General features: G+C 41.8%; 1 protein-coding gene across 4 annotated transcripts in view; it reads right to left on the reverse strand.

Moving 5' to 3' along the window:
* Positions 1 to 4249: 4249 nt before the first annotated feature.
* Positions 4250 to 12965, reverse strand: part of LOC119949368 — a 40036-nt gene continuing 31320 nt past the window's right edge. For all 4 annotated transcript variants that reach the window (XM_038771092.1, XM_038771091.1, XM_038771093.1 and 1 more), the window contains 6 exons: positions 11507 to 11531; positions 10783 to 10821; positions 10332 to 10433; positions 8112 to 8214; positions 6647 to 7552; positions 4250 to 5553 (listed from right to left, as the gene is read on the reverse strand). In XM_038771092.1, coding sequence (XP_038627020.1) covers positions 5498 to 5553; positions 6647 to 7552; positions 8112 to 8214; positions 10332 to 10433; positions 10783 to 10821; positions 11507 to 11531 — 1231 coding nt within the window. In that variant the 3' untranslated portion in view covers positions 4250 to 5497. The remainder of the gene's footprint in view (positions 5554 to 6646; positions 7553 to 8111; positions 8215 to 10331; positions 10434 to 10782; positions 10822 to 11506; positions 11532 to 12965) is intronic.

A 12965-nucleotide genomic window follows, 5' to 3' on the forward strand; every position in this document is an offset into this window, starting at 1 on the left:
TGGGGCAAATAAAGGGTACAAATCCAAGTGCAAGGGTGACAGTAGGGAGAGGGAGTAAGGGAAATGAGGGCTTAGGTAAAAAGGCTCTTGGTGATGTTCAGCCAAGCAGCGTGGTTCAGCGGAAAGAGCATGGACTTTGGAGTCAGAGGTCAGGGGCTCAAATCCCAGTTCCGTCAATTGTCAGCTGTGTGACTTTGGGCAAGTCACTTAACTTCTCTGTGCCTCAGTTCCCTCATCTGTAAAATGGGGATGAAGACTGTGAGCCCCACCGTGGGACAACCTGATCACCTTGTAACCTCCCCAGCGCTTAGAACAGTGCTTTGCACATAGTAAGCACTTAATAAATGCCATTATTATTATTATTATATTCAATCGTATTTATTGAGTGCTTACTGTGTGCAGAGCACTGTACTAAGAGCCTGGGAAAGTACAATACAACAATAAATAGTGACATTTCCTGCCCACAACAAGCTTACAGATACAAGTTAATCAGATTTAAACTAATCAGGTTGGACACAGTCCATGTCCCACACGGGGCTCACAGACAATCCACATTTTACAGATGAGGTAACGGGTACAGTGAATAATAATGATGGCATTTATTAAGCGCTTACTATGTGCAAAGCACTGTTCTAAGTGCTGGAAGTGAAGTCACCTGCTCAAGGTCACATAGACAAGTGATGGACGTGATTTTTAATAAGGGGTCTAGGTATGGATGCCACCGCTTTTCCTCTTGCTCTGGGGGGCTTGGGGGGGACGTTTCTTTTGTACTCCTTGGACCCTACTCCTTCCAAATTGCAATGGATGCCCCTTCCTCCTAGTTTTTGGGAAAAAATTCATCCTATCCCCACTCTCCATAATTTTGTGAATTTCAACGACGTTCTCTCAGCATTCACTTCAGACCAGGAAGTCGTAATTTCATCCAAAACTGCTTCATGGCCCTGAGCCCGATTGTCCCTTTCCAGCTCAGTTAGGTTCAATCAACTGTATTAAGCACTTACTCTGTGCAGAGCCCTGTATAAAGCACTGTACCTCCTTAGCCCTTCTGTTAGCCCACTGTTAAGAGCACAGGTCAAGGAACCAAGAGAGCTGGGGTTTATTCAGTTAATCAATAGGATCTATTGAGGCCTAGTGCATTCAGAGCACAGTACTAAGTATTCAGGAGAGGAGAGTAAACTAGAATGAACACACACACACACGAGATTTCAATCTAGGGAAAACTGACTTTAAAAAATTACAGGGGAGGAAATGAGTAAAGAGGTGCATAAGTGTTATGGTGGGGGGGTGGGGGACTAATCTCAGCTCTGCAGGAAGGGAAAGGTCTGCTTGGGGAGAACCGTGAAGGGATATTCCTTGAGGTGGAAAGGAGCAACAAGAATCTTGAAAATTAACTGCTTAGCATGGGTGTCAGAAGACTACGGTGGCTACAAAGCAGTTGTGAAAGATAAATGCTGGCACTCTCCACTACCCATCCCTCTCTCCTCCCACTCAAAACACACACACACACACACACACACACACACACACACACACACACACACACAACCCTAATGTTAAAAAGGATTGCAATATGAAATAAAACTTGGAGCATTATTCAACCTACCACTACGATTGGTCACTGTTACAGAAAGCTGTCAAACCACACATTCTAACTCTATATAAAGATTTTTAAAGGCATCTCTGTCTTCGATGAGTTTTCCACTCCTGGAAAATTGATAGGATTACTAATTTGGAGTCAGTAAGCATGTAGAAAAAAGGGAACCAATGAACATGATGATAATGATGGCAGAGTCTCCTGACAGGAAATACATATTATCTTTGCAGTCCGTGCAGAGGAATTAATTCTGAGTTAGTGACTGACATAGTACCACTTGCATTCTTCTCTGCAAGTCATACCAAGTGAGCAAGCAGGGGTGTGGCTCAGTACACAGTGTATGTGCAGATTCTGCCCATGAGAGACAGACAGCTACAGAGAGAACTAAGCCTTCAACCCAGGTTTCCTGATTCCCAGAGTAGTGGTCTTTCTACTGGACAAATAACAGGGCTAACACACACACCCCCAACCCCACAACACACATGGATATTATATTTTGTTTTCCCCATAGTTTAAGCCTGGAAATGAGACTCCATACTCAAATCATTCCCTCTTCCTTCTGAGTCCTAAGATTCAGATTCATCCCTATTCTGAGAAACGCTTGGCACTGCCCAGTTGTCTAAAGTGATGATTTAATTCTTACCTTATTTCCATTGGATCTCCAGCAGGGCTTAATGAATAGAATAAAGATATTTTGAGAGGTCTTTGCCTTAAGCCCCACCCCAGAAGCCGACATGGCATTCAAGGGAATCAAAACTAGTTAAGATATGAAATAAAAAGGTAGAAACACTTCCCTGGCTGGAGAAGTACACTGAGGCCCCCTTGGGATCCCTCTCAGAAGAGATTCACTACTCTGATGATAAACTCCGTGACAGTTTCAAGGAACATGGGGAAAAATAACTCCCCAAACCCACCCACTATTTACCTAATACAACAATGGGTTTTGAGCAAACACCATTAGAATCTGGAAGTCACGTTCAACTGTTGCCTTAAATCTCCCAAGGAATGTGCTACCACCAGTCTAAAGACCTGTCCTGCGGGATTCGGAGTGGCCAGAAGCTGATGTCACAGCCACACTTCACCTACCATCACCAGGACAAAGGCCCGTTCTGTGCCTGTTGGACGAGAGGAGAAACTTGAAAGCTGTTCCTGTCAGTAGTAAGGACTGCACCTTTCTTTATTTTGAGGCAACAATAGTTTCCCTCTTTTTAGGTTGTGAACCCTCAGTAGGTCAAGCACCAGTATCCTTGCACTTTTCCTCAGTGCTGACTACAGTGACTTGCACCAAGTGATTTGTGTAGTAAACACCAGCAATTGATCAAAGTAGCTAACCGAGTGCCGGGCATCTTTAAGAGGTTAGGAAAACACAACAGTAAAAGGAAGTTTCCTCTTTTTAAAACTAGTTCTTATGCACTGGTACTACTGTATGCATTTCAATCAATGGTATTTATTGAGCGCTTACTGTGCGCAGAGCACTACACTAACCACTTGGGAGAAGATAATATAACAGTGTTGGTGGACCTGGTCCCTGCTAACAAGAGATCTGGAGATGGGGGAGAGGGCTACTTCTGAATAAAATTGTGAATCAATTCCTCAACATGGAACTATGCAGGCTGACGGGATATAATTAAAGATGCAGGCAGAAAATACCAGTAAATTCAAGAATGGTTTAAATTCACGGGTGGCAAGTCCATAATGGGTCATTGGGGTGAACATTTAAGAACTCAGAAGACGAGTTTAGGTGTTAGAAGGCTTGAGTTAGATTCTAGATAATGGGTTACTGTAGGGAAAGATTAGGGATGTTACAACACACCACAAAAATGAGGCAGTGTCAAGTTGCAAAAGTACACTGTTCTTCCATAAATTTTTGCTGCTCCTTTCAGACCAAACTGATGTGCCATTGGCCTGAGTGTGCCATTTGTGTCATAAATTTCCACATTCGAATTTTTTGGAAACATTTTTCTTAAATAAATTCTATTCTCTCATGTTTATGCATAATCTAGCCTGCAAGTCCCGTTGGCAATGGCCATACCTAAAGCGACATTCAGTGCAATATAAACAATAAACAGACCCGTTCCCTGCCCACAGACTTACAGTCTAGAGTGCCGAACAGATAAATGGCTCTCAGCAAACTAAGTGGCTTTGTCTAAAACTTGAGGAGGCAGTGTGTACAGTGCCAGTGCTTAGTACAGTGCTTGGCACATTAGTAAGCACTTAACAAATACCACCATTGTCATTCTAATGAAAAGAGCACAAGACTGGGAGTGAGGAGACCATCAGAATGCCATGTATTACCAACTCTACAAAGGTCCTCAATTCCAGGATGTGCTCTAGCAGAAACATCTAATGAGCTTTTCTTTCCTGAAAAAATACAAACTTTAATCCAGATCCTTCTACTCTATCGAAAGAAAGGCAGTAGGAGAAAATCCTTGCAGAATGGGGATGATAACCAAAACCTGAGATCCAGGAACTCAAATATTAGAAGGGAAAACCTGCCCATCTCAACACTTTCAAAGTCATATTTCTCAACTACTACAGATTAAAGGACTGGGAACAAACATCTTAAAATAAGAGCTTCAAAAGGCTATATTAGTGAACACGGTAAATATTAAAAGAGATAACACCCATCTTTTGCCAACATTAAGCTGACTATGGTTCACTTGCATCACTGAAATTTATTAAATTAACAGCTAAGGAAAGTTTTAAGAAGGAACAAGAGAAAATATTACAATTTCATCCAAAAGAACAAATTAGGGCAGAGTTCAAGTGTGGTTTGTCCTTTATGCAAATGGTCTATTTTTCCAAATTTTCCTTTTACCACTGACACGTGATTTTAGTGGTAATGAATGCTACTCTTTAATACACCTGGGGGTTAAAAACATAACCCAGGGATTTTAAGAAACTGCACAATTAACTTCTTTCTCAGAATTTTTACTTTGCAGAATTTTTCGCAAGTACACAAACAACCCAGGGGGACCTTTTTCTACAGTATTTTGTATATGTTATTCATAGAAAAGACTTAGATTCAGGTCTAAGGTCTGTTCCCCTGGCTATTGGCACAATTATTACACTTTGAGTTTCATTGTTTTACCCACAAAAGTAATTTTCACTGTTAGTATACCACACAATCAGTTGGCTTTAACATCTCATCTCTTCCTCCCCCCTCTCTCTACCTTTGGATTCTGAGGCAAACAGCGCACTCAAATTAGTTACAAATATGTTTCAACTCACAACTAGAAGTTTCATCACAATCCACCTTTGAAGACATATTTTTCTGATAGATGCCCATTCAAATGAAAAAAAAAAATTTTTGAATATCAATTTCTAAATAGGTAAACTAACATTCTACTTCTTACAGATGGGCTGAAATATCCAACGTTTAAATAACTGATTTCACTGTTTGCAATGTGTTCTATTTAATATACAAGGTGAAAGACATTTAGTGTCTAATTCTTTTAAGTTAATTACCTTCCTCATTCTAAGAGGGAAATTAAATGGTTATATACAAACAATCATATTGGAAAAGTCAGAAGAGGCTTATCAACATATTGCCAACAGGCATATATTCATTCTCTCACATTCCTCCTCAAAATGTAACTACCAAAAACATAACAAAGCAACCCAAAAAGAAGATTGCAAATACCATCCACTAGATGAATGTAATGTGGTAAAAAATACTAAACTTAACAGGTTTCTCCAATACATAAAATAAACATTGCTGAAATTTTAATATACTAAAATATTCAGCCCCTCTTAATTTCATCAAAAATAACACTGTCCTTGAAGGGATATAAAGACAAATCCCCAAATCCCACCCCATTCTTGGAATTCAATGTGTAATCTGAAAGCTGGAAAGAAATGATTCTTGAATTTTCTGTTGGTTTCCATCCGTGTTGTTTCTTCTTAACTTATTGTTCCAGTTTCAAACAATGCAGCGACCAATGTTGGAATATTGATCTCTAGAAGATTGAAGTGAAAAAGAGACATTAACAATTATTTTCACGAAAAGAGAAATGAACGAACAATTTTAAGCAGGCAGAAAAACAAGCTCTTCTTCACTTTAAGGTGGGCTACTCTCAGTGGCTGGGCAGGTTACACTAAATAGGGGGCCAAGTGGTATACTCCAATTCCAGGAGTGGACAGACCAAGAAAACGATGACTCCTGCCCGCTGCTGGAATTCATTTCCAGTACAAACACTCCTTTCCCAAGCACTTACTACACTGCTTGGCATGCAGTAAGCACTCAATACCCCGATTAAGTGAATGATAGCACTGAGTGTCAGTTTACCATGCCTCATACCAGGTTATGGGAGCCTTTTGTCAAGTCTTTCCCATAGAGAGCTGCCCTAGATCATTTCTTAATATCAAAACCTAACGTCAGTTGTGCAGTGGGAGGCCCTGAATCCCAGGAGCCACAGCAGTAACTCACGGGCCCCTCTACTCAAAAAACTGCATCTGAGCAGTGACTTAGTGTAAGTTTTTAAATGCCACTGGGTTGGATGTTAATTTTTCAACAGCGAAAGGCAATAGGAAGAAACACGAGAGGGGAAGGAGGATTCGAATGGTAAAGGGGATGGGTGGTGTGCTTTTTTTTTTTTCCCAAAATCAGATCTCTACTTCTGGCTTCTAAAGTATTAAAAATTGTCATTGTAATCTTGGATGAGACAAAATTCCATAATCTTAATTGACCAAAATTGTCCAACATGATTCAATTTACAATTTCCCTAGAATGACTGCTATCCAGTTAATAATAGTAGTGGTTTAGTCATACTTGTTAAGTGCTTATTATGTGTTAAGCACTGAACTAAGCACCAGGATAGGTATAAGATATCCAGGCCAGACGCAGTCCCTGTTTCTCGTGGGGGACACAGTCTGAGAGCAACCTGAGTTCAACTGCTCCCTTTAAAAGGCCACTGGGATTCGAAAACCTTGCCCTACTTAAATACAACCATGCCAGGTGTATATGGCAACCAAAAATTCCAACTACTTTCCTTAAAACTGACCAGCAACACGGTCTCTCAAGTAACATTTTGCCGAATTGAAGGGACTTACTTTGCAGAGCTGGATAGTATGGGGTCAGCTGGGTGAGCAAGGCTGTCACGGTAGGTTTATCTTTCCCTTGGATTCGATTCAAAATGTCAGGAGTCAGGTTGCTAGTATTCCTGTCGGATGTTCTCTCGGAGCCTGCAGCGTGAGGATAATCCCGATATGCGCTACTGACGGAAGAGGCGGAGGAGGAATGAAATGAGGCAGAATCGGCACTGTAGCTTGACTTTGAATACCTGGCATCTGTAGACCAACTGGAGCTCGCTCTGACAGGAGATGATGATCTCGCAGACTCCCCACTATAATAAGAACAACCTTCCAAAGGATAACTTGTGGAGTACCTTCTGGGTGAAGGGTACGTCACAGGAGGAGCTGAGTACGACGCTCTCTCATCTGAATAATGCCTCGAATGGGTATAGGAGGACAGTTCACCTCTCCGATGCCTGCATGGACCGCCACCAGGCATTCGGACTTCATCGGACCTACAGCCGTACATGTCAGACTTGCTATAGTCGGAATAGCCACCCCCTGGGCATCTGGAGTACATAGAGCATTCCCCAGAAGGAGACGGGTAGGGTGCATGATGATGATGATGATCCAGGGAATGCCTCATGTGCCTTCCGTGCCAATCGGATGACTTTGTCCAGTCTTTGTGTGCTGAAGAGTACCCTCCCTTATGGTGCAAGTACGGATCGTTAACTTGAGATGACTTGGTTTCTGAATCACTGAGCCTCTGCCTGTAGTAGGAAATTCCTTCACCCATAGGGAAATGGGCTTGAGATCTGCTGCTGGTTGAATAACTCAATGACTTTTCGCTGGGATATGAAGCGCTTGCCGGGTAGGGTACTGCAAACTGTGAATGGTCCAACTTTGGGGCTTTTCTATAAGGCTCTTGAGTATGGTTACCGCTTCCTGAAAAATAAAAAATCAAGCAGATATATAGCAAAGTATTTTAATAGTTGCCTCTTTTGAGCGAAGATATAATTTAAATGTTAAAAGATTAAAAATCACTTTCTTTCTTGAAAGATTAGTTCTTTTTCAGTCAAGGGTATGAGTCTTGTTAGCCACGATAACTACTCATGCTTCCAGTCTGCATTTTGGCCAGAACACTGAGAGAGAATTATTCAGAGAGTCTCCTGTGTGCAAGTACATGGTATCGGTAATGGGTGGGTGCCACCGTGCACATTTTCTTAAACACAAGAGTTTTCAAGAATGTAGCCCTCTCAGTATAGGAGAACTAGATGCTTTGGGCCTGAGATCAGGGTACCTACAGTACATCAACTTCTCAAATTAAAGGAAATTCTATTTTAAAAGAGTGCAACTGGCTATTTCTTGCATTAGTTGACAATTTTTGGCTCCAAAGAAACAGAGCCAAAAAAGGTTGACCACCCCCTGAGAAGGGTAAGCTGCCTCTGCACAACTGAGACAATCAATAATCACAATTCCTTCAGATGAAGACTCATGAGATTACCTGCATTGTCTTTGTAAGCAGTTTGGTGGCGGCTGCTGTATCCTGATCCAAGTTCATAGCGAGATAGTGACATCAGAGGTCTCAGACTGCTGGCATAATTAACCTAGAAAGCACACACAATCGATACCAAGCATCGGGCAAACTCAATACCTAACAGAATCTATAATACATATAGTACGTTAGATACTACATACTAGAATATATTTTCATTGTTGGTGAAAAACATATTTGACTTGTGCTGTGTTCCACATATTTTTTTTCCCTACAGCTTTACTACTTTGAATCATTCCTATAATAATCTTTTATACACCCATCTTGTCAAGAGTGAACAAAAACCACTGCATCCAAAAGGGAAGGTAGAACACAAGGCACTACAGAATAAGTCAACAGTAACTAATGGTTACTATTACCATAAAGAAGGCCTTTTCCAAGTTTTTGTTTTGAAAGGATATGACAAAATGCCAGGTATATAACAAGCTTTATTTCTGTGAAAGCATGAACACCTGAGTACAGCCTGGGTGTTGTAGTAATAATAACAATGATGGCATTTATTAAGCGCTATGTGCAAAGCACTGTTCTAAGCGCTGGGGAGGTTGTCCCATGGGGGACTCGCAGTCAATCCCCATTTTACAGATGAGGTAACTGAGGCACAGAGAAGTGACTTGCCCGAAGTCACAGAGCTGACAATTGGCAGAGCCGGGATTTGAACCCATGACCTCTGACTCCAAATAAAGCCCGTGCTCTTTCCACTGAGCCACGCTGCTTCTCTAGCACAAATTCAGATAGCACAGCCATCCACCCAAGGCAGGCCAGTCTAAACTGCTTCAACCTGCCTTCCATTCATATAAGCCTCAGTTTTTAAAACCCAGCAGCACCATGTGCACTTCAGTCTCGGAGGCATGGAACACTGAAGCAGAGACTACAAGAGATCCATTTGCAGATCAAAGCCCAATTACTGTTAATTTTTTTTTAAAACCTTCCCTCATCCCCACCCCCTGCCTTCAGGAGCTACTGTTCTGCTCCTCACAATATCCATTCTGGAGGGTGGACTGGAAGGAGACAGAGGGTCCCGTCCCTGTTCCTGCTCTTGCCTTCGGCTGCCCCTGCCAACTCACGGCTTCCCTCTTTCATAAAAAGCTGCAAAGCTGGGAGGGAAAGAGGTGAGCGAAGGACAATCGGAGGTGAAACCCAACCCCCACAGTGTCAGAGACACTGGTGACCAGCAAGTGGGGAACCAGGCTTTGTTCTACTTTGGTAATGAGGGGGAGAAGGGGGAGAGAACTGAACTTGCATCTAGCTGCTTTCTCCCTCCTCTTCTGCTGCCACCAAGGAGTCCGGCAGAGTGGCTAAAAACTCATCCCCTACCCCGGTGGACGCTGTGTACACGGGGTGGGTGGGACAAGAGCTGCTCCACTGGTGAGGCAGGGAGTTGCTATGTTGGCTCTCCCTCAGGCCCTTTCAGGCTCAATGTGGTAGAGCAGCCCAGCTACTTCCTCCAGTTTTTTGTTTTGGAGATGGAGCTAAAGGCATCACTCTCACGGCGCCGAGTCCGTGGTTGGATGTAATAATAATGATGGTATTTGTTCAGTGCTTACTATGTGCCAGGCACCATACTAAGCACGGGGGTGGACACCAGCAAATCGGGCTGGACCCAGTCCCTGTCTGAAGTGGGGCTCATAGTCTCGAGTCCCGTTTTCCAGATGAGGTAACAGGCACAGAGAAATTAAGTGGCTTGCCCAAGGTCACACAGCCAACAAGTGGCGGAGCCACATCAGGTTTGTTTCTGACCCACTGGTGCAGACAACACTGACAGAGAGCTAGACTAGGAATAAGGTCATAACAAGAAAGGGAAAAGTACAATGGCCAAGGCGAGCTATGGCTTCTAATCTCCATTACCTTCTAGGAAATTTCCGTTTGACCCCCACCCCTCAGTTTCAGAGAAATTCCTTAAATTTGGCCCCGTCACTCCCTTACTATGCAAATTTCCTCCATAATATGGAAGTTTTCCTACATTACAAATATTTGTTTCTTGGCTACTTTATTGTTAAAAAAATTAGAAAGGAGAGAGAAAAATTATGTTGTAGTTATTAATGAGGAGTGAAAGAACTCTGTACCAGAAAAGTACTAATTGAAAGTTTACTTGGTAAAACAATAATCCAGGCTCAGAAAAATATTTTCCATTCGATATAAGGTAGAAGACGATTGAGTAAAATTACTTACCGCTGCTTGCTTTTCACAAAAGGCCTTCAAAGCCTTTGTCAAACCCTGGGTAACAGTCTTAACTAAACTTGCTTGTGCTTCAGAAGTTATGCGAAATGTTTCCTTTTAAAGAAGAAAAAAGAAGTCTCAATAAAACACTTCAAGAGATTATTTCAAGTCCACATGTAATTTTTCCAAACAATTCCCAAGTCTGACAACTTTTTACTAAAATGACAATAGTATATCAATAGTATTTATTTAGTTTTACTGTGCGCAGGACACCGTACAGGGAGAATACAATAACACTGAGTTGTTAGACATGTTCCCTGCCCACAACAGGTTTACGGTCTAGTGGGGGAGACTAACATACCTTGCTACCATAGCTAGCAATTTGCCAACCAAAAAGCTCCAGAAACGAGCTGAAGGAATTCACAATAATTACGATTTATGGTAGGTGGGGGCAGTTACATACCATGTACTTCAGGGCCATGTATTTTTTAACAGGATCATTCTAGAAAGAGGGGGGAAAAAAGAATAATTTTTTCTAGCCAAATACATTTTTAAGGCCTATACAACTAGCTGAAAACCTGAAACAAAAAATAGGATTTACTTTCAGTTAACCTGAGACTTCTGAGGAAACCTGTGCAATAATGCTCGGACTTTTTATTTGGGATATTCAAACCAGGAATACACAAACTAAGAATACTAGACCATCAACAGCTTTGCCACTTGACAGTTCAAACCAAAGATTCTCCTTAAAGAAGCAAATTACTGTTCGGGAACAGCATATGAAAACTGATCATCTATATCTGAGGTCTCAACCAGATATTATCCCTGGGCTTACTCCAAGACACTGTAGAGGACATTGCTAGGTATCGATCAAATTAATCAAATGTCCCTGCCAAGCTCAAAGCCCTGGGAAAAAATGGTGTGGATGGTGCTGTAGAAGCATTACATCCCATGCTGGCTCTAAAGCATCATGGGAATTATAGGAAATAAAATGGCAAAGGCACCGGGAACAATAGTGGGAGAAAATGCTGAGGAGAAAAGGGAGAGCGAGGGGCAAGAAGAAAATACTTGTGGGAGATGAAGCCAGAAAAAGAACAGAATACAATTTTGGGCAGCATCAAATATGACTTAAGGCAAATATGATTTACTACTTATATAGTTTAGCTCACGAGTCTACGAGCACATACCTCAGGCTTGAAATCAGATGCCCATCTAAAATGAAATCAATTTGAAAATCGTTAATCATCTTAGGAATTAAACTATCAAATGATGTACTGAAAGCAAAATGTCAAAAAAGGTGCAAATGGGAAAAGGAAACTTTTCCCAATATCTATGCCAATACTTAAAATGGTAAACTATTTCATAACTTGGCTATTTGCTCACCCATTTTACCTGAATGAGATTTAAGTTTTTTTGATGCTAGGGACCACATCTTCTCTGTATTCTGATCGCACCCACATATAAGCATTACTTGAACTTAATTGGATAATAATAGCATTTATTAAGCGCTTACTATGTGCAAAGCACTGTTCTAAGCGCTGGGGAGGTTACAAGGTGGTCAGGTTGTCCCAAAGGGGGCTCACAGTCTTAATCCCCATTTTACAGATGAGGTAACAGGCCCAGAGAAGTTAAGTGATTTGCCCAAAGTCACACAGCTGACAACTGGCAGAGCTGGGATTTGAATCCATGACCTCTGACTCCAAAGCCCATGCTCTTTCCCCTGAGCCACGCTGCTTCCCAAAGCATTTAACATTGGATAAAGATGTTATACCAATGGCATTACACACAAAGAGAAATGTACAACATTTAGGTGGTACTAAAGTTCTCCTTATCCAATTCTGATTTTCTAGTCTATTCTGAGAGCAAAACAGTTTACCAGTAAGACCCATGATCATGAAAGCCCATAACTTTATCTAGCACTGCTTTGAATCCTAAAGAGGATTTAACTAAGCACCCCCATTTTCACCTAATGGGTAGGCAAATATGGCAACAAGCACTCAATCAGCTCTATCTCTCCTACTTTTCCATTCTCTCCTACTACGCCCCAGCACGCACCCTTCATTCCTCTCAAGTCTGGCCTGGATCTTTCCCTTCCTACCACCAACCTCTTGTTCACACCTTCTCCTTTAGGTAGCACTCCCTACCCCTTCACAACCCTCTCCAGCTTCAAAGCCCTCACTTCATTCTTGCACCACCTAAGCATGTAAATACTCAACCCCTCATATCTACTATGTGCCTAACTTTATATACTCTATTTCGTCCTAATTTAAGTGTTTATCTTCCCCTCTAGACGGTACACTCCGAGAGCACAAATCACGTATACTAATTCAACTGTACACTCCAAAGCACTTAAGACATGTTCTGCACACAACAGGTTCTCAATAAATGCTACTGATTGATTAAAGAATTTTACAATGAAAATTGACATGGCCCTTGGAGAGAACTTAGAGATGTTGGTAAACCTCTCAAACACATGATTGAATGCCAAGGCCGGCAACCATTATGTAATTTCTCCACATATCCTTTGATGCTCCTGGAGGAGACAAGAATACTGGATTGGATGGGACCAGTGGTCTGACCCTGAATGGAACTGGAATATTCTGCCTATGCTAACAACTGGCTGGTTGGAAATCCATAAAATTCTTC

Source organism: Tachyglossus aculeatus, chromosome X2, assembly GCF_015852505.1.
Source record: "Tachyglossus aculeatus isolate mTacAcu1 chromosome X2, mTacAcu1.pri, whole genome shotgun sequence".
NCBI classification, from domain to species: Eukaryota; Metazoa; Chordata; class Mammalia; order Monotremata; family Tachyglossidae; genus Tachyglossus; species Tachyglossus aculeatus.